At 41.8% G+C, this 22,511-nt stretch overlaps 1 protein-coding gene across 9 annotated transcripts in view; it reads left to right on the forward strand.

Moving 5' to 3' along the window:
- KLF12 (KLF transcription factor 12) overlaps positions 1-18,492 on the forward strand; it is a 253,362-nt gene extending 234,870 nt beyond the window's left edge. For 7 of the 9 annotated variants that reach the window (XM_065678112.1, XM_065678111.1, XM_065678116.1 and 4 more), the window contains one exon: positions 9,016-18,492. In XM_065678112.1, coding sequence (XP_065534184.1) covers positions 9,016-9,197 — 182 coding nt within the window. In that variant the 3' untranslated portion in view covers positions 9,198-18,492. Of the gene's footprint in view, positions 1-605; positions 634-9,015 lie in introns of those variants that run through there. The other 2 variants (XM_065678118.1, XM_065678119.1) reach the window with 2 other exon arrangements.
- Positions 18,493-22,511: the final 4,019 nt, after the last annotated feature.

Genomic DNA, 22,511 nt, shown 5'->3' on the forward strand with positions numbered 1-22,511 from the left:
ACAACTTGCTACTGAAATGCCCGTTACTGATGAGATACCATTTTTGGTAAGTTTGTCTGGAGTCACTTGTGCCCACCCTGTCCTTTTCAGTGCAGCCTTCAATTGGAAACACAGTTGTTGAGGATGGAGCATGCTCAGAACTGCAAGTAAGCTTCACAAAAGTGTTTATTTTAATGTTTTGTTGAGGTTTTCTTTTTTTCTGCTTTCTTTTCTACATGGCTGAAAGGAAACGAGGTAGAACCTCAAAGCTAGTGTTTTCAGTCTTCTCTTTTTGCAAATAAGTAAGTAGAAAACTGGGAAAATGCTACAAAGCCTTCTTAGTTTGTGGGAAAGTAAAAAGATGACACCTTTGGGTAGGTGTAGGATGAGGGGTTATTTTCTGGACTTCAGTGTTTTTTGTTCACATAGGAAATGAAACGTAGTGGGATCTTGGTCACATTGCCTCTCTGCTTGAGAATGACTTCTAGCACATTGCAAACAACAAATAGTCGGTTGTATAAAACTGAGTGAGACAGAGCACATCCCTTGGAGCCTTTTTGTTGTTTCTCTTAGGTTTTATTTATTTAATTATTTGGGAGCTAGTTTGTTGTTTTGTTTTTTTACAGGTAGTGGAAGATTTAACTTTAATGCTGGGAAACATCTGTACTGCTTTTGGTGAGCATGGTGGAGCAATCCCTGGAGCATCCAGGAGTGGTGGTAGCAGAATCCTAGGCAGATGGAGTGGGAAGTGCCACTTGTTTGGTGTCTCCCTTCACAGTTATGGAAGTGTGTTTTATTTGGGAGGGCCAGACTGAAACCCAGGCCTGCAACACCCCAGTGAAAGAGATAAAATAGTGTGCAGGTCTGCTAGCACCCTCTGTGCAGTTGCTTGCTTGTGGAAGTATGGATCTGTTGCTTCACCTATCTCAGATACCTTTGTGAGTGCAGACTGCTGTAAAAGGTAAAATCTCAGCCTTCCTTGCATCACTGGAAATTTGATAGACCCATGTGTTTGCTGTGGCTGGAGAGAATGAGAAAACTTCATGCCATTTTCCACTACATACAGATGTACAAAAAATATGTATGTTAAGTGTATATATATGCACTTAATGTATACCTAAATATTTATATGGGTACCACATCATGCAGGAAAAGCTTATCAGGAAGGGTAGTAAAATGCTATTTGTCATCTACTGTTGGGATGTGGTCTGGCTCCTGGACTCAGGTGCACAGGAAGAGGCCTTTGACATTTCCAAAAGAATTATTTTTTCTGGTTTTATAGGAATTAAAAATTTCACATGAGCAACACTCTTGGAAATGCATGTAACTAATCCTTGTCATAGAATGGTTTCTGTTGGAAGGGACCTTAAAGATTGTTCTAACTCCCCTGCTATGGGCAGGGATACCTTGCACTAGACCAGGTTGCTGAAAGCCCTGTCCATCCTGGCCTTGAACACTTTAGAGGTTGGGCATCCCCATCTTCTCTGGGCAACCCATTCCGGTGTCTCACCACCCTCATTGTAAAGAATCCTGTTGTAATACCTAATTTTAGTCTCCCCTCTTTCAGCTTAAAGGCATTCCTCCTTGTCTCATCACTACATGCCCTTGTAAAAAGGTTCTCTCCAGATTCCTTGTAGGCCTCCTTTGGGTATTGTCCTAGAGCATTAATTCATTTCTATCTCACATAGTGCTAGGTGTCGTGGTTTAAACCCAACCACAAACCTCGTTCACTCACTCCCCCCCTTCTTGCCCTCCCCCTGCTCCTGGCGGGAGGGAGAGGAGAATCGAAAAGAATGCAACTCCCACGGGTTGAGATAAGAACAGCCCAGTAACTAAGGTATAACACAAATCACTACTGCTACCACCAATAATAATAATGATAAAGGAAATAACAAGAGGAAAGAATCCAACACCTCAACACTAGCCGACCAATAACTCACCCTACTCCCCCCAGCCGAGCAGTCCTAGCTATCCCAAGATACCTCGTCCCACCCTGCAGTCCTAGCCCTTCCAGGTCACTCTCGGTTGCATCCTGGGCATGACGTGCTGTGGTATGGAATACCTCTTTGGTCAGTTTGGGTCAGGTGTCCTGTCTCTGCTTCCTCCCAGCTTCCCCTCTTCCCTGGCAGAGCATGAGGCTCAGAAAGTCCTTGGCCAGACCAAACATTTGAGCAGCAACTAAAAACATCGATGTTATCAGCTCTCTTCCCAGGCCAGAAAATGAAAACATAGCACTGCACTAGCTACTAAGAAGGAGAAAAATGACTGCTACTGCTGAACCCAGGACATAGGTATGTCCCATTGTAGGGCTGAGTATCTGTACAGAAGCCCAGTAAATAGAAACATGGAAAAGAAGTTAATTGTGTTCCCCCTGTTTCTTTCTTTCTTGTGTGTGTGGTGACAGAATAGGGCTGTCACCACACTCGTGACGTGCTGGGTTTGCCTTATTAAATGGTGGAGAGTTTAATTTTCCGAGTCTGGTCACAAAGGCTTTTTTGCTGGTGTTTGTATTAAAATAGTGGCAAACTGAGGCAGTTGTATACCTAGAGGGGCATGTGGAACAGTATCAGGTGGAAAGAGATAAGTTTGCTGAGCTTGTACTGGTCTTGTAGAGTGAGGGAGAAAAAGGGCCAGGATGGCAAACAGGAACCAAGCTCAGCAGTGCAGTGAAATGAAAAGATAATTCTTTTGGTGTGATGTAAGAAAAGGATTCACACCTGAATTATTCAGAAGTTGAACTTATAAATAATCAGTTCAAGAGATGCCAAAAGGTTAATCAAGTTCTGTCTCTTGTTTTAGAGTGGTGGGTGTCACTGTATTTTTGAACTGAAGAAACTGTTTTGTTCCCAGTTTTCACATGAAGAAACTATGTCCCTATGCTTTGCCTAACTCAGGCTAAGAACAAGGAAAAACCTGTATTTCAAGACATGTCACAGGCAGCACAATATGTTCCTGTTCTGCTCGTAGGAATTGTTTTGCCAGACTTGCTCAACTGATATGAAACTTTAATCTCTTCCCAGAAAGATACTTCATTTACATATTTTGACAATGCTGAAACACAAAAATCAAATTCATTATGTTCACCAAAGAGATACAGTGAATTGGTAACTTGGAAGCAGAGATCCCAAATGACATTTAAATAATTAAGTGGATTTTTGTATCAAAATTATTGAAAATATTTCAGACTTTAAAAGGGGTGGAACTGAGATGTAGCAGTTTCATTGCAGAAAGTGAGGTGTTCCTAATATGCAAGTCATAGCATTGTTGTTTACTTTTTCTGCAGTTTTGGAAAGGTTGCTGATGCTCTCTGTGTTGGTTTTTGTACCTGCAGAGTGGACACAGTATTTCTTACATGGTGCTATTATGAATACAGACTTTTATGAAGGATTACATTTCAGCTGTGCAAGTTTGACTCAAACCCATTGCATTTTGTGAATGGAGTGAGGGACAGCATCTCCTCTGTGCTCTACCCTCTACCCTCCCAGTACAAACACTATACAAACTTATAAACAACTTTCATTTCCAAGTGCTTTTCTGTCCTGGTGGTAGATGGCGTTACCTCATTGTTGCTTAATGACATGGTTGCCAAGAGCCTGCTAAACTGATGAATAAATGAAACTTAAATAATGCACAGATGAAAAGAGCTGCAAGTGTACAGGGAGTATATACAACATCTGCACTTCCAGTAAATAAAGTTCCTTGCCTAGGGAGCACAAACCAGGTTCTGTTTCCTGGAGCTTCAGAGCAGTTTCCCTTCTGGCAGAATAACCCATAACTATTTACATGGGTTTTTTGTGGTACCTGTCTTTGAAGCATCTGATGTCAAATACCATGATACCAGCTAGTTGATGGGCAAAGAATAACTGCCAAGGAACGTACCACATGGGAAATTCTGCCCAGGGGTAAAGCAGACCCCTTCGTCTGTTGATGGAGATGGTCTCCTGCCATCTCTTACATGGTGTGGTCTCCTGCTGGTACCTACACAGGGCTTGGTTTTAGGGAATATGTGGATGTCGTCAGGGTGACTGATCTTCAAGATGTTAGAGTACATGAATAAGGGGAAGACGAGCTGTAGGGGGGATGAAAAATTTTGGAAGGATTGACTGAACAGTGGTCATTATTTAGCATTATTAATTCATTATTTGCTTGAGTTTGGGGAGATTTAATGAGTAACAGTTGTGACTATGTTCTTAAGTGCTTAAGTGAGAGAAGCCATGATAGGGTAAGAAAAATAATGGTTAAAGTAATTATACTAATTTGTATTGTGGCATCTGGACTACAAAAGGCAAGGTTTTGGAAGGCTCTGTTGATAGAAGATTTAAAAAATCACTAGTTTTATTTGGGGCATTGAGTCATACCTTTAAAACTTCGTAAATAACTTCCCCAAACAATAGAAAATACTCATTTTCTGCAGGGAACTGTCTGCAAGATTTTTTTCATGCTCCAGGGTCCCACTTGATCCATGTAGATGCCTGTCATGGCATACTTTTCACTGTCCATGCATTGCAAGGCAAAGCTGTGGAATAGCATCAGAATACAATTTCTCTGTGTTTTGGGATCTTTTTGTCAGGTTTCAGGACAAACAATAGGGCTCTTAAAGACAGGTGCAAAAGTAGAGGAGGGTAAGCTCCTGTGAAAATGCTCACAGCTTCAGGCATTTATTTTTAAATGGGTAGCTTCAAGACTAAAACTGTACAGATTCAGAAGATTGAACTAATGGGGGTTTATCTTCCTGCAGTTTTCTTTTTCTCCTCTTGTGAATTGGTGCAGGTTCTGAAGTCTTTTTCTACAGCTGTCTTTCAAAACCATCCACTGTTTTGTCTTCATTCCCATGTTTCCTGTACCCTGGGCAAGACTCACACCACCTGCTTTTGCTCTCTAGAGCTGAATGAGAATTCGAGTCTCTGGTTGCGTGACAGTAACTCTGCACCCTTACTCCGATGGCTGCCAAGCCATCGAAGCAGCCGAAACGTGCCCACACTTTGAACCCGAGAGTTTCTTAGACACTTGAGCTCAAGTGCTCGCACAGAGGCAGAAGTGTCTGAAGTGTCAAAATGGGTGAGTATTTGAGTTCGACTCCACTGCAGTCCAGCCTTGAAATGGAGATAGATATAGAGAGATATATAAGCACTGATACTGGTTTCTTCCAGTTAACAAACGAGTTTTTCCACCTCCTCAGTGCTTTCTGGGGTGCCCTGCTAAGGTCCAGCTTCTCTCTGTTGATTGTGCTGAGAATTTCGGCTCACGTTCATCAGCCAAATCTGATGTGTGATACCTGACACCAGCTTCCCCTCCTCTAAGCAGTTCCGCTCCTGATGGTCCTTTCTCCATCCTTTCAACTCCTTTATCTTCTGGTCTTTACAAACTCAGTGGTCAGTCTTCATGACGTAACAAAAGGTTAAGAGTTAGTTTAATGTTGCATGTGAAGAGCATTTTCTTCCTAGCACTTGTCCATCCACAGGTAACATAGGTATTTAACAGAGAAGTAATATTATCCTTCCTCTAAAAATTAGGTCTGTGTAAAATGTTAAATGATCTTAATGAGAAATCCTATCTTTCACAGTTTTCTTTACAGTGGCTTTTTTTAAGATACATATGAGTGAATGTCTCCAGAGTAATCCTACTTTGCCTTTTTTTACCTTCTTATGCTATATGCATATTTAATTGAAAATAGTGAAAGGTCCTCTTAGGTTGAGCTTGTAAGAGTGATACTCTTTCAGTGGTGTAAATAGCTTTAGAGGAATGTGGTTAGTCCTGTCTCTTTCACGTAGCTCTATAGGGGCTGGGTAAGCAGGACTCATTGAGAAGGGAGGCTGGAAGCAATGCCTGGGAACTCCAGTCAAGTGACCCTCACTCATGCTCTTCCATCTTCTAACTTTTTTTTCTTACCTGAAGTGATACTAGTTTAATGGACAAACTATTTCTGGTATTTCTTTCACCAGCCATCCCTTCCTGCACTGGGTCCTCCATTTGTCTTCTACGAAGGGAAAGAAGATCTGACATTTTGTGTACCAAAAGGGCTATTGAAGAGGAAGGATTTTGTGGATGTTTTTAATATCTTTAATAACTCTATCAATGATGTGGATGAGGGGATCAAGTGCACCCTCAGTAAGTTTGCAGACAGCACCAAGTTGGGTGGGACTGTTGATCTGCTTGAGGTTAGGAAGGCTCTGCAGAGGGATCTGGACAGGTTGGATCACTGGGCTGAGGCCAGTGGTTTGAGGTTCAACAGTCCTAAGTGATGAGTCCTGCACTTGGGCCACAACAACCCCATTCAATGCTACAGGCTTGGGAAAGAGTGGCTTGGAAGCTGCTCTTGAAAAAGGGCGTGGGGGTGCTGATTGATGGCTGCTGAACATAAGCCAGCTTGTGCCCAGGCAGCCAAGAAGGCCAACAGCATCCTGGCCTGTATCAGGAATAGCATAGCCAGCAGGGCCAGGGCAGTGATCATTCCCCTGTACTCTGCACTGGTGAGGCTGCGCCTCGAATCCTGTGTTCAGTTCTGGGCTCCTCACTACAAGAGAGACATTGAGGTGCTGGAGTGGGTCCAGAGGAGGTCAGCAAAGCTGGTGAAGGGTCTGGAGAATAGGTCTGATGAGGAATCGCTGAGGGAGCTGGGGGTGTTTAGTCTGGAGAAGCTCAGGGGGGACCTTATTGCACTCTACAGCTACCTGAAAGGAGGCTGTAGTGAGGTGGGGTCTGTCTCTTCTCCCATGGAAGAGGAGATAAGACAAGAAGAAATGGCCTGAAATTGCAGCAGCAGAGGTTTAGATTGGATATTAGGAAAAATTTCTTCCCCAAAAGGGTTGTCAGGCATTGGAACAGGCTTCCCAGGGAAGTGGTTGAGTTCCCATCCCTGGAGGGATTTAAAAGACTTGTAGATGTGGTACTTAGGGTTTAGTGGTCGACTTGACAGTGCTGGGTTAACAGTTGGTCTTTTCCAACCTGAACGAATCCATGATTCTATGATTCTGTGTGGTAGAAGAGACTTAGAATTTCAGATGCTTTTAAACGACAGTCCAGAGGTTAAGAAATATCCCCATGCTCTGCTCTGGAAGTCTCTGTGATCAAAGAAACCAACCGGGGCACTAGCATGGAGTTTAAGCAAAAAGAGTTTAAAAGTACATTGAGGATGGACGTTCCACTTGGTTGATGTGGTGTGATGAGACCGTTAGGATAGACCTGCCAAATTGGATGGAGGTACTGCTATATTTGTACAGTGCCCCGCACCAACTGTTTGTGGCAAGGAGATGTATGTAAGGCAGTTTGGTGGTGACTCTGAGCACATTTTGTAGCGCTGCGTCATTGGCAAGAGCATGCAACCTGCCATCTGCCAAATATCTCATGCCTGTCCAGCTCACAGCAGCTGCCAGATTCCAGGCACCCAGCACTGTGGCCACCCAGGGGCAATGAACACTACTTGGTGCTTTGTGCTTGGACATGTACTATAAAGTTATCTGGGCCGAGCTGCTGCTGGTACAGCTATGGGCTCTGGTCACCTCAGAGCCTAGATAGCTGGGTTCAACTTGCAGCAACTGTTTCTCGCCCCCATCTGACATCAAAACTGCAGCACAGCCCAGATGGTGCACAGAAGGTACCAACCCAAGGAGCTCAAATGTTGCTGACAAACCTGCTGACATGCCTATACAGCATCCGATTTCCTTACAGAGGCACCCGTGGCCATTTTAGCTGTACTTTTCAGAGCTGTTTGAACTTCGTGATGATACTCTTAGTCGGGAATTTTCTTTTGAAACTGAGGGCTCTCAGCAAAACGTTTATTGACTTCTGAAGAGACACACGGAGGGAGGTGCTGCCTACAGCAAAGCAAGTGTTGCATCACTGGTTCATGTAATTGAAGTAGTTTCTTGCAAGCTGCTCGTGATTCATGAGAGATAATAAATAACTGAGGAATGATTGTGCCTGATGAAGGAAACAGTTGTTGCAGAGATGCTGTTTTGTTGTCCTGGTTGTGATTAGCTGGTTTCAGAAGGGGAGGTAAAAAGCCATTTTTAACACACTAGAAGAAGATATGTACGGACCTCACACGGTTTCCTCATTTTTGATGTATGCTCAACTGTGGGATCAAGGTAACTGCCAAGAGCATTTAGCATGCAGACATTGAAGGATGGTAACAGAAATCACAAATAAGTAAAGCCTACAAACATGGCCAAAATGGGGGTTTTATAACAGTTTGCTTTCTGAAAGCACCAAATACAGTTTTTCTGTATTAATCTTCTCCTCTGACATGATACAACACAGAATGTGGGGCATGCATCAAGGTTACCTTTAAATAAAAAGCAGGGGGTGGAATTTTCCAAAAAATCTACGCTTAACCCAAGTCTGATCACATTGATGTAAATGGGTATTTATGAACAGTGTTGTGCAAGTCTCATGGCTGACTGCATTTGAAAATTGTGCGCTCTTCCTGGAAACATCTCACATGCAAAATTAATTTTACTGAAAATCAATGCAATAAATAGAGGACATTTTACAGATTGAATTTTTATGTTTAACTGGGAAATCGTAGTTCATTTTTACCAGCTTAGTAAGAAATGTGCTGCAGTGTTGTTTACACATACAATCAGAAACCTTCGTAAACTTCATACAAATAATTGGAAGTCTGTGGCAGCCTGTGTTAAGTTGCTGAAATATCGGGTAATCTGGACATTTTGGGAGAAAGTGTAGCCTAACAAGGTGGGGATAGCAAACTTGTATGGTAATCATGAGAATAATTATACATCCCTTTGTCCTGATGTTAATCCCCACATCACCCCTGCAAGGTAGGATCTATATTGTTGCCTTAATCCTGTTGATTTTCTTAGTCATGTGAATGCCACAGGAATGATAAATGTCAAGGCCCTTTCCTTATATTCAGCAGATTTGGTACCTTGTAATTGTGTAATTTGGCCTGAAGCAACCCCTAGGCAGTGGGTGTTCATGGGAAGCATGCAGAGGGGGCTGCAGGGATTAAGAGCAACAAGGGGAAGTCACCACCTGTTTTCCTCCCCCTCCCCTCTTTCTTTTGTCTCTTCCCAGGAGAAAAACCCTACAAATGTACCTGGGAAGGCTGCACCTGGAAGTTTGCTCGCTCCGACGAACTGACGAGGCATTACCGCAAGCACACAGGAGTGAAGCCATTCAAGTGTGCAGACTGTGACCGCAGCTTTTCCCGCTCAGATCACTTGGCGCTCCACCGCCGTAGGCACATGCTGGTTTGAGAAACGCTACCTGTTCCAGCCGAGTTTAAGAGCTGGGTCTCTTAACTACCTGGAGTGAATTCAGCAGGGCTGAATCCCCCTCTACAGTGTTAACAGGCAGGGCTTCCCCTGATGTCCGTAACATAGCATAGTAACAGAAATTATTAAAAAAAGGCAGGAAAAGAAGTGCCACTCTTCTCCTCACCGTCTGAAGTTAGCCCCGCCTGCCCCTCAGCATGGCTACCCCCTGAAAGTGTCATCACAATCACCTGGGAAATAGCAGCCGAAATGCTATGGGAATGGGCATTATTTTACATGCTGCATCCTTTGACAAAAAGGTGTTTATAGCTTGTATGGTTTCTCAGCTGTCAGACATTCTGTTCCTGAAAAATCACTGCTGATTGGAGGATTAGACACCACAAATTGACGATGATGATGAAGATGAAAGCAAGACCGCTAGACTTTTATTATCCCATCTTTTCCCCTTATTTTGAATGCCATCTGGCTGGTGGTCAACATTACGCCTGAGCTGTGCTACAGACAAGCTGAATGTGAGTAGGCAAGAAGATTCTGTTGGAGAGGTCCCACTGTCAGGGCTGAAGGGTCACTTGTGCAGACTTTCACAATAATGATGGTGGCATTTCAGTATTGTACTGCAGTTGTCATTATGCCCTAGAGGACACCAGCCATTTAACCTTTTTCTTTTACCTTTTTTTTCCTTTCTTTTCTTTTGTTGTTGTTGTTATTGAAGTCTGTAAAATAAACAAGGGGCAGCAGCATCTCTGCTGAAAGTACAATATTAAGTATCTATATTTTACCACGGACTTGTTTAGAATCGTTTCTGATTTGTGTAGAAAGAGCACATCTAAAAACTACTACTCCATTCTCAACATGCAGTTTTCTTTCATGCAGGCATTCTCTTCCCCACGACCATTATTTGAACACAAGGAGATAGTAATATCTTACACTCACTGGTAACAAGGTTAGTGGTGTAGCCATTCATGAAATGGAATTGAATGTACCAACAAAACAAAACAGAGAAGAAACGGCTGCATCTCTTGCAGAGAAGAAGCAATAATGAGTAAAATAGCTCTCAAGATAATAATTTACTCCACACCAACAGAAACAGGGGGTATGCAGAAATAGCACGTAAGCTCGTTTAAGTTAATCTTTCCGATGGTTTCACAGACCTGCTAGTACCACAATTAAGTACATTCATTTCCTTCAACATAATATTTGTGTCTGGAAAGCAAGAAAGATAAAGATTATTCAGGACTCAGAGGATGAACCATAAGTAGGAAGGAGAAATGTTTCTGCAGTGGTGCTCTGCAAGACATTAGGTTCTCACTGGGAGTTAGGGAATAACAAGATTTTGCCAGCTGTCTGGTATGATATAAATGGTCCTTTATATGGGTACCAGTGGCTGCCTCTGCTGGGATTTTCAATCCAAGCCTTTTCAGATTAAATAAAAGGAAATTCGTGATCATTCCCATACAGCTCTATAATTGAGAACCAATTTGTATTAATTGAATTGTGTAGGAAAGAGAGTAACTCTAAGTCATCAGTTGTTCATGCAAACAAAATGCTGTTTTTCTGTTTTCTTTCCTCACAAGGATCTGCCTATTCAGCTGAATTTGACAAAGAGGAGGCTTGGCAAGATTTTTTAAGTGTTGAGATTTTTATAGTTTAGAGCTGGAAGATGTATACATAAAGGTCTTTTGAAATTCATTTAATTATGAATATTTGGTTCCAGGAATTGCACAGATTAAAGTTGTGATGCTACTTGTTCATTTTTAAATGTTTGACCAGTCTGAGTTAATTTCTGATTCCTAAAGTACCTGTTGTAATGTTGGGGGGATTCTGAAATCGAGGTAATCTTTAAGCACAGAGTACCCATGCAGATACTGAAAGCAATTATAGTTAACTGAGGATTAATATGACTGGGATAATACTTTATAACAGCATTCACAGGACCCAGAGTTTGGTTGTCTTTAAGTACGTTCTTAATATTCCCCAGTACTGGGTAGATTATCAGCTCTCTGAAAGAACTCCAATACTGTTCTAGCTCAGGCTCCCTCCCCGCCGAGTGGTCAGCAGAGAAACCCAAGACAAGTTATTCAGAGCAATTGTGGGGAAAAATGTGTCTTATCAGTTCCCATTGACTGGGTTGGTAATCAAATTCCATCGAATTCGGCAACGCTTTAGTATCTGGCTCCAAATCAGGAACAAAGCAGAGGCACTAACTGTCCATGAAAAGCATAAAAAGCCTGTGTTGGATCAGGGCTTCTGGATTATGCCGTGAGGCATTGTGGGGCTGCAGACCTGGGTCTTTACCAGCAGCATTACTGTTGTTGGTTTAAAAAAATCTAGCTGTCAGTGTTGTGCGTGAGATGGTTCATGGATTACGTCTGAGGTCTGTGTTTTATGTACGTTTATATCGTCCCCTTAAATGGATCTGTCATTTTCACCATTTAGGGAAAGAAGTCAGGTCAGGTAAAAGTCACTTGATAAAACTATTTTCCTGCCCAAGAACATTTTACCAACTAATAACTTGAATAGCAGTAATTCAGTAGAAGAACCAATGGCATACAGAATTCCTTTCAGAATCTGTGATTTATTTTCTCACATAGAAAATGAAGTTTATGTGACCAGAAACTCATACAGCCATTCTGTTAGCATACAAGCAGAGCTGTGAGAGAGACCATCTCTGATGTTATTCACAAAAGGAGGATTCACAGCTGGGAGAGACAAGTTGCCTCTTTAGGTTTCCCCTGTAGTCAATGAAGAGAGGAAAATCTCTGAGAGAAATTATGAGGCCTTAAATTTATTTCGGCGTTTGGCTCCAAACTGCCCCGAGGAGAAGTATATGTATCACAGACACTGGGGAGGCTCTTTTCCCATGGCTGAGGTTGGTGTGTGTGAATCCCTTGTTTTTCAGCTGGTTGTCCATTACTTTATGCATAGGAAGCACTGCAACAGAAAGAGGGTCTGGTGTTGTTCAAGGAACTCCAAAGTGATGCAGGATTAGAGCAGCACCGGCACCAAGGGACACAGTTACAAAGTGCATCAGTGGTAATAGAATGAAGCCAAAAGGTAAAGTAGTGTACACTAAATTTTCTTTCTTTCACAGGCAGAAAGTATATCCTCAACCTTTCCAGCACACATGTAAGGGCTTTTGTGCTGCTGTTACATCTAGACAACTTACACAACCAGCAGTAGTCCACAAATGGGTTGCAAGTACGCAGTTTGGTTCTTAGTGAGTTTCTCATTCATACCAGCACCCACAGGCTTTGAGCCCAAATACTCTGCAAGGTTGCCTTCTGGTTTGTTTTCCCCTTCAGAAGTATTTTAAGAGAAGTTTACTCTGTAGGAGAGGGGTGTTTGGATGTGGATCTGATGTCCTGCAGATTCTCAGGGTGTCCTTCTCTCAGTGGCTGTGGTTCAGACCTGCCAAACTGTTGTGCTTGTGCAAAGAGCAAGGGCAATTGCTCAAGGGTAGTTTTCTCAAAAATCCTGGTACCTCACTTTAGGTCCATGGCATTTCATAACCGTGAAGGCTTGCGTCATATGTAGGATGCAGAAATACCAGATTTCATCTTGACACGACATAGTAGGCCTGTCTTAACTGAGCATTTGTGAGAGACAAATATAGAGAGTCCCGTTCTTTCAGAAGGACAGACGTTTATGCTTTTGAGTGTAAGGATGGGAAACATCCACCGTGCCCATTACAGCTTAAAAGAGAAACTGTGTCACAAAGTGTCAGATTTTGTATGTTTTCAAAATGCCTATTTTCAACTGGCACAGGTTGCCCAGAGAAGCTGTGTCTGTTGCATCCCTGGCAGTGTTCAAGGCCAGGTTGGATGGGGCTTTGAGCAACCTGCTCTAGTGGGAGGTGTCCCTGCCCATAACGGGGTTGGAACGAAATGATCTGTAAGATCACTTCAAACCCAAACCATTTGATAATTCAACGGTCTGTCAGGAAATCTCAGAAGCCATCATTCTAGGAAAATGTAAGGAACAAGCAGGTTTTGAATTTTAAGTTGTCATTATTTTTTGAGCACCTGTTTTATTCAGCACTGTAAAATTGGCTCATAGCAACAGCAGTTCATACATGAAGATGAAGATGCAGTATTCCTTATTCTCTGTCATGCTTACACAGTTAATTAAATAGATTTAGACTGCTTATGTATATGATTATTTGCTGGAGTAATGTATAATAAAATTAACAGTGTTGAAAATTACATAAGTGGCATTGATTTTGGGGTAAACTCACAGTGCAGAGCATGGACAAATAGCTGGACAACCTTTCTCCCCTTTAATAATTGGAATGACAGTGATCATAAGTCTCATTTTCCATTAGCCACATTGAAAATGTATTCTAGTTGCCATTTATAAATTTATCTTCTGATAATAAATGCTGTTTAATGGAAAAAATCTGTTTCTCCTTTATTGAAGGTGGGTACCTCAAAATCGGAGTAAGTTTCATTATTTATATCCCACTTATTTTTTAGTTTGAGCTTTGGAAAGGTCAGTGTGTGAAACTGCATCATCCACAACAGACAAGTCTTAGGATGGTTCAGTAAATCTGCCCTACTCCTGCATGCATCCTGCATGCCCTTGTGCATATGAACTTCAGCTCTTCCATGTGCCTCCACCCATGTGCAGGTAAAAAAACAAGTTTATTTTAAAAAATTAATCAGAAAAGTTCAAATTGGAAATAAGCACTATAAAAGAAATTGCTACCTTCTTAAGAAACCAGCTCATGTTGTTGTATTATGTCTTTGCCTGTGATTTGTAACTGGAGAAGTGCACACAGGAATTTAAAGATAGTTGTATTTTCACAGTTCTTCTATAGCATAACAGTTGCTCTTTAATGTATGTTTCTGCAGTCATGCTCGTTGGTACTGTGAAAAGGCTTCAATTCTGATCAATTTCTGCAGTAAATCAGGTTTTAGTACAAAAATGTAGCTGTAAGGATACTGCATCTTTAGAAATCAAAAAAGTATTTTACTACACTTGTAACAGTCTACATATTCTGTAATATATGTGATAGTGGAAACGTATTTTCGAGCTCACAATTTTACCTGGGATGTAAATAGGTTAAATGAAGTACATTTTTAAAAATCCTTTCATTTTCATCAGGAAAACTGGTTAGAAAATGCCTAGCAAAGCTTAAACAGAAAATGTAAGAAGTAAATTGTTCAGTTTTGTCAGAGCATGTTTTCTCTGCAAAATGGAGTGGCCACTTCTTTGCTGTTTCGCAGATAGCATGTGCTATAGCAGAGTCATACTGAGTCCTTCAGTGTCAAATAAGTCAGCACTCAGAATGTCTTTGACTGAATAAGAAAAGAAACACTTAATCAGGATGAAACCATATGAAAGGTTTGGGGGTTTTTGTGTTGTATTGTTTTTTGGGTTTTTTTTCCTTCTGGCATTTTATGGTGAATTGCAGATACAGTAACAGCAAACTCTCATTTGACTTCATTTCTTCTTATATTTCCCCTGACTACAGTGCACCTTGAATAAAGGTTGCAGAGCTGAAATGGACAGCTGCTCTTTGCCGATTCCAGGGGAGTTTAGTCTTCTAGGTGCAGTAACATGTCAACCAAATCAGTTGTAGCAGGACAGTTGTGACGTTTAAAATGCACATACACTTCAGCAGGATAGCCTAAAATCTATTTTAAAAGGTGAAACAGAAACTGAAAGTGCCTGTAATTAAAACTGATGGGATGTTCCTATACTTTTACACAGCAATAACTTGCAGGATTCTGTTAACAGTAAGGTGAAAATTAAATTTTACTTAGTGAACAATAATGCAGCACAGAAACACAAAGTGCCATTTGTATTTTCACATGTTGAGATGTTGTGTTAGAGGTTTTAGTTATTTTCTCAGATAACATCTGTCATATACTTGTAAGAAGAAAATGAATCTTAGTTTACAAGTGACTCATATCCATATCAATTTTCAGTAGGTGTGAATGGAGGTCATTGTCAAGCAGTGTTTTGGTGGTTTTTTCCCCTAATGTATGTCTGATGTGCCCATGTATCCAGGGTATTCTCTAGTGAAATAATCCAAAAACCAGCAATAAGCCCAGTGGAGCTTTTTTAGGGTATATGGTAGAATGGGGATTCCCTTGCATAATCCTCTGCATTGAACTCTGGAAATGCTGAGTTCACCTCATGTCTCTTTTCTATTTGTCACGTAGTGCTCATGGTATTTAATATCATCTTAGAATTGATTAACTTCAGGAGTGGACAAAATATATCACTTTTGGGGGGGACAAATGCATGAAAAATTGGGGACTGCCAGTCTAGAAACTATTTGAATAGCAAACAATAAATCGCTGTTCCTAAAATGGAGTAAGGAAGTTTATTATTTCAAATGGCCTAGACGTTTGCATCAATAGACTAATTGATCTTACAAGAAAATGGCCAGCTGTGACTCTTCTAATCTTTTTTTCTCAATTATGTGTTGTTTTTTTTTAAATCTGGTAAGTTTCTGTAAAAATAAAAAATATTAACTGCTGCTAATGGATTCTTAAAATAGCAGTGTAATGCCATCCCTCATGCTTCTTCTGTTTCTAAAAATGAATTTATTGGAGATCAAAATGTAACTGTTAGTCCTAATACCTTTGCCAAGGAAGACTGCTTTCCATCCTTTAAATTTGTACCTGGTATTTATCCAGGCAGAACTTTGTATTTGAAAATATTCCACATTTTGCCTAGACTTTTGCTGCCATTGGTGGGTTGCTGCTGGAGCGGGATGGTTGTTAGGGCTGTATTCATGGGGGCAGGATTGGATGTGCGCAATAATGCTCATATACAAAAGAAAGTGCAGGTGAACTAAAAAAGCACATAGGCTCACATGTGAAAATTAGACATTTATGCACCTTGGTTCATCCTGTGACAAGACCGCTAGTTTAGTAGCAGCTTAGTTTTAAATGTTAGCCATCAGTGGAAATAATCCCATCAGAACATGCATGTACTTACTCTGTCATCCTGAGCTTAATCTCCAGGTATTAAGCACGTAAAAGAACACGGTTCATGCTGGAGATTTTAGGAGGGCACCAGGGAATGTGTCATCAGAGGGAAAAAGGAAACCATAGTTTCTTACCTAGAACCTGAGCCGTTGTTGGAGAGGAGGGTTTGGTTCTTTGTTCTGGAGCAACAACACTACAAGGAGACAACCTTAGAAACTTGCAGTGTTGGGAGGTTTGGCTGACTGCAACATTACGGGTGTTAGTTGCATAGGAAGGAGCACCTTGTCTTCACTGTCCCAAAATGAGACAGGGTTTTTTTTTTTTTCATTCTGAAAAACAGAGTTGTTTTTTTCTGTCAGTTTTACTGATTTGCCAGCAAACTTCTATAGTAGCTTGTGCTTACTGATTTTAAAGTGCAAAATAAATGGAATTGCCCATGTAGTAATTTTTAGATTATTTAGTACACAATTGTTCGGTCCTTCAGACAAGCAAAACTGGGCATGTGAATTTTAGCTATTAGGAAAATAGGAATAGAATAATTATTTGAGGTTCTATTGTCTATATGTATGTGACCTGCAACAGCTTCCCCAGTTCAGTCTCAAAAGTTTCAGGAGCCAAGATGCTGCCAGTTATAAAAGAAGAGGTGAATGGTGGTTCATAAGTTAATTTGCTAAACCTTGCTCCATGTTGTGATCTTTGCATTTATAAAATACCAGTGACTGGTAGGGGACCACAGATGATGGCTTTGATGGCTTGTCATAAGCATGAACCATGAAATACAGACATAGGTTCAGATATGTTTTTTTTCCCTGTCCCTGCCTTTCTAGGTGTAAAGAGCTTCTTTGGAAAGACAACTTGAGCCATAATCCACACGGCTGAACTAATCTTTTCCACAATTCAGAGTTCATATTGTCATTTCTGGTTTCAAACTCTTTTTTCACTGCTACATTTGCATCTTATTTTTCATTTAAAAATCCCCATAGTTAATTTCTTTCCTTATTGTTCTATACATTGCTTTGTTGGTAATATAAGTTATGCACAGAACACCTACACAATATGCTCTCTTGACCTGCTGTTTGTCCCTAAAAGGTTACATCTCCCATTTGCCCTTGCAATAGGATATACACAGAGATAGTAATGAATTACTTCAGTTTCATGCACCATCAGCCTTAAGACCTCCAACCCACACACACAGACACACGCATTCATGCACTTGAAGTGATTTGGACGCTGCTATCAACATGTGGGGTCAAAATTACCATTAAATTGGAAAGTTCTTTCAGCTGTGTTTAGGAAGAAACAATAAAACTGAAAAATACCATTCTTGGCCAAGTCACTTATGGAAGAAGCAAATTCCCCTATGGCATTAGTTGAATGAAATCCTAAGGATGGGGTTACATTTGGCCCCAGATTGTTCCTTCTAATCAGGTCGTTAATCGTTTTATGTACCAATGAGTGTTCATTTGATCCTCCTGTGTAAAAATACAAAAACATCCCTTGGTTTACAAAGTGATTAATTTGGGACTGAAGCTTCACAGCAGTGGAATTAGTATGTAGGGCACCTCAATCTTTTCCCTAGATAAGAAGCAAAAGGGTGGGTCATTATCGGTAACCCCATAGAGATAATAGTGTCAATAGAGGTCCTACACTTAAAAGGAATAAAAATACCAGTGCTAGCAAGCAAACATTTTAGTTTCTTAAGTCTTTCTTTTGCCTTCTTTTCAAAAGCTTTTAAATGCAAGAATTACTTTTTTTCAAAAATAAAAATAAACATCTGAAGATCTAATTTCCCAATAGTTTTGTCTGCATTTATATACTATGTAGTGTTTAGGCAACACCTATGTTATGAGTTTATTAATATTATGTAAGTGTTGTTCTTGTATTTATGTATAGTGTATGTATTGTAAATATACTCAGAGCTTTTTTTCCTCTTACTGTAAAATGGTGATTTTTTTGCCCTATGATAATGTAAAGGGAGTCCCCTAATGAAATTCTGTCAGAGGATGATTATTCCACTCTATTCTCAAAGATTTAAATGAACAAGTGTTATTGTTTTTAATGGTGTCTCAGACATATTTTGTTGGTGCATTGCTTTTCTGTATTCAACTTTCCTATGAATTGAGCTGTGAATTGAAATAGAGTTTAAACCTTTAAATGTATGCATTTGTATAATTATCTGAATGGAGGCATGAAGGTTAAATAAAGCATTTTGTATGGAACAAGCCCCCTAATTATTACTGTGGATGACTCAAACCTTCTGGAATACAGCTATTAACCTTTTTAAATTAAACCTTTGTTAAAAAATCTTTTTTATAAACATATAGTATTTTTTTTTTAATTGAATGTTTGCTTAAGAAACGGATTTTATTTTACTTGCTTTTCTGATTTTTTAAAGCCGTCATAGAGAGTAGACATTCTCCTTTCACAGTGTTTGTGCATCTGTGGCTAAGCTGGAACAAATAAAATAGCACTCAACAGTATATACAAAAATGTCCTGGGATTATATAAAAGTATTTTGCATTACTATATAATCTGAGTTGCCCAAGTACTTTAAAATGGAGCTCTGTGTGTGTCTGTCTCTGCTTCTTTCCCTGTGTGTGAGGAAGCTTCACTCTGTGCCTGTGTAGTAAAGGACCAGCTACTGAAGGAGGGCAGTGGCACACTGGAAACATCAGCTTCATACTTAGTTGAAGAGGGTTGTGCTTTCACACAATAAGTTGTTTGTTCTTCTTCAGTGTCCTGCGTGTGTTTACTATCAGATTTTCTCCCAGCAGTGCTGTAAGTATAAAACACATCACTGCCTGTTTAGTCTGACTTCTCCAGCGAACGCCCACACTGTCCACTGCCCTAACCTATGGTCTGTTCCTGAAAAGTTATTTTTTCCACTTGCACAAACAACAGCTCAATTGTCATCTAATCCCTCTTCTCTCTCTCCCCTCCATCCCTCTTTTTTTTATTTCTTTGTTGTTGAACAGTCAGTTTGGAGTGAAAAGGTGGTGTTCCATACACCACACAGGGCACATCTGGCTCTGCGAGCGTGACAGGGAGCAGCTGCTGGTAACCACCTTCAGCTTCATACCCTGAGTTGCTGGGTCAGATATGCACAGTCTCCTCCCTTTGCGCAGAAAGCAATTGCATCGGCATCGTCCTTGAACCAGGGGACTCTGCTCTCCTCCCAGACAGAGCTCTGGCAGTGCAGACTTACTTTTCATCCGTGGGTTTATGGTGCTATTGCCAGCCTACAATAGGGAAGCACAACCATATGGGAGGTTTGGCTGGAAGGCCTGTTTGCTGTACTCCGGCCTGTTGCACTGGGACCCAATGGCTTGAGGTTTCAATTGGGAGTAGAAAGGGCAGGGCTAGGGGAACCGGATTTTGGTGGTTGCTGAGTATTTGTCCTTTCCAAAGAGGAGCCAGCTCCGTGGGGCAGGCTGTTCCTGGAGATGATCAGTCTCTTCAGCCATGCCTGTGGTGCACACTTTGGAAATACGTCCCTTACCAACCCTCCCATTCTTGCAAATTAGGCAACTTAATACCCTCGTAATAGACAAAGAGCCAAAGGCTCTGGAGCTGGAGTGACTCAGTGATTGAGCAAGACATGACAGAATCACACAATGGTTGAGGCTGCAAGAGACCTCTGCCAGTCACCTGGTCCAACCCCCCTGCTCAAGCAAGGGACAGCTAGGGCCAGCTGCCTGGATGGTGTCCAGGTGGCTTTTGAATATAGGGATAGCGGCTGTCCAGCCTCACTGGGCAACCTGTGCCAGGGCTCGGTCGCCCTCACAGTGAAGAAGTGTTTCCTTGTGTTCAGAATGGTACCAAACCACTTCAGTTCCTTACCTTGCCGCTTCAGCCGTTAGGCAGAATGGTCCCCCTAGTTACGGTTTCAACCCAGTCTGTAACAGGCCATGGTTTTTTACCCGTGGGTATTTTCCCTGCAAGGCCCCAAATAGCAGCAGTAGCCACTACCCTTCCTGTCGAAGCATACTAACAAAGGCATTTACTGCCTCACATATTTGTCTTACCAAAAATATATAGCCCATAATAACTAGGGCTGCCACTTATGGAGGAATGAATAACCAGACTTAGCCAGTAAGTTCAAACATGTCGATATATTTTACCCTTCATGTTTTTGTTTGTATCTTTGCACAAGCTCACTCACAGGTGTACTGTGCCCTTTCCTGGTTATCATCTTTCTCATTTGCTGGGGATATCGATCTATAAAATCTCCTTTTAAAGTATTTCAAATGAATTCTTTATGTTTTTTTTTTTCCTGGGATGACTTCTCTCCGCCTGTACTTTTGGGCCTGTACAGAATATTAACAGACAGAAACTAACAATAAAGTCCAGAAATGACGACAAAAGCAAATAGCGAAACCAAGACACTTGCAAAGCTCTATAAATCTCTCTGAGCTCAGGTTGCTGTTTAATCTTTATATGCAGGTACGTCTCAAGGTTATCTGCTCCTGGAGGCTTTTGTGATTTGTCATCTGCTCAGCTTCTTATCAGTCAAAGGTATTTCCCCTTGTAACATTTATTATGGGCTCCCCTCTGTGTTTCTTACTAATGCAATGCAGTGAAGAGGCTCTGGTATGCAGCCCGTAAGGAGCTGTTAAATTTCCCTCCCCTGTGATCAACGGGATCGTAAATGTGACACATGCGGCGTAGCGTGCGCGGCACTGCGGGTGGCTGAACGCTGGCACTGGGCGCTGAATGGAAACAAGGAACCCCACAGCTCTGGAAAGGAGTTTTCATCTCTATCCAGCCGTCTCTGTCTGGAAAAGTGTAGGTAAATATATTCATTAAATACATTGTGTATGTAGAAAAGAAACTACTGCAAACGGCACAAATAAAATACCCTTGTAGCACCTTAGCTAACACACTGGGTCTGATTTTGAGGTGGGAAAATCTCAGCCCTTTCCAGCAGGATGGTTATGACCATTTCATTTCAGCAGAGGCGAATCCAGCCCTTGCTGATGCAACCACATGTCCAAGCAACTGGCAGACTTGGGAGAGGAGCACTCTGAACCTGCTTCATTGCCAGGATGGCATGGAGCACATCTGTGTGTGGCTGAGGATGGAACAGCAGGGGATTTCCTGGGAAACAGCTTCCTCTCCTGCCCCTACAGCCTAGTGGAAACGTGTCAGAGACACTGAAAGAGAGGGCTGGCTGCTGCAGGAAGCGGATGCAACTGTTCCCCAGCTATCACTTCATCCAGCAGATAAAGCTGCTTCAATTCCTCGTTTGTTCTTAAATACTGGCCGTGCCTACACCGATGTCAGAGCTCTGACTGGTAGCATGTATACGCATGTAAGTACACATACATATCTGCTTAGTACATACATATACATATATATGTATATGTACACACACATGGCTGCACTGTGTGTGCATATGCATGTATGTACTGACTAGCTCCTTCTAAATGTAGTTGGTGTACCTCTACAAATTCATGCATTCCTGGGAATATCTTGGGAGCCAACTGTTCATGTAGCTGCATAGCACTTTTGAAGCCCTTTATTTTAAGGTAATAGAACCAAAAGGCCAAGGGGAGGAAATGAATGCTCGGACTTGAACTCCTGTCCACCACACCAGAGCTGGTGCTTCAAGGGGTTCCCCAAAGCCCCAGGTGCCCCCCAGACCTGTTCTCATCTCCCTCACAGGCAGCATGGGTTCAGCCCCAGCTCAGACTGCAAAGTGCATGTGGTAGAGAATGCTGTGGCTGCTCCATAAAGGAGCCCGGGGCCACCCAGATAGCCTAGGGTCCTGCATGCAGCACTGCCATCACGGCACCCAGGTGGGGACAGAAGCAGGAGGTGAAGACGGAGAGCCCCATGGGACAGCAGGGACACAACGCAGAGGTTTTGGCCTCGGCCATACTAGGGGCTCATTTCACATTCAAGCCTGTGGATGGATTGGCAGGTATGTGATGTGAGCAGGAAACCGGGGGCTGCTCCACAGATGCCTCCTCTGTCCTCCGACAAGTGAAGGTCTGGTACATCCCTACTTCCAGGGGGAGTCACAGCACGGGGGACTGGGATTAGCTGGAATTAAACCAATCTCTGTACGTGCGAATTGGTAACATAGCTGTTTCAGTCAGCTGGTGAAGTATGCGATCTGTTTCTGAGGCGTTCTGTAAAGAATTAGGGAAGGCTGGTAGAGGGTTTCTGCAGAGCTTTTTGGTTCTGATTATTCATTTATTTACAAATGATCATTTGTACCATCTGGGGCTTTTCAGTGCAACTGAGAGAAAACTCTCAGCTTCCCAGAACTGTATGAGTGATCCAAGAAGGGAAGACTGCAAAGGCTTTAGAGCTAATAAAACAAAGGCAGAAAAACAGCTCGTTGTGACAA

This window comes from Lathamus discolor, chromosome 4 (assembly GCF_037157495.1).
Source record: "Lathamus discolor isolate bLatDis1 chromosome 4, bLatDis1.hap1, whole genome shotgun sequence".
NCBI classification, from domain to species: domain Eukaryota; kingdom Metazoa; phylum Chordata; class Aves; order Psittaciformes; family Psittacidae; genus Lathamus; species Lathamus discolor.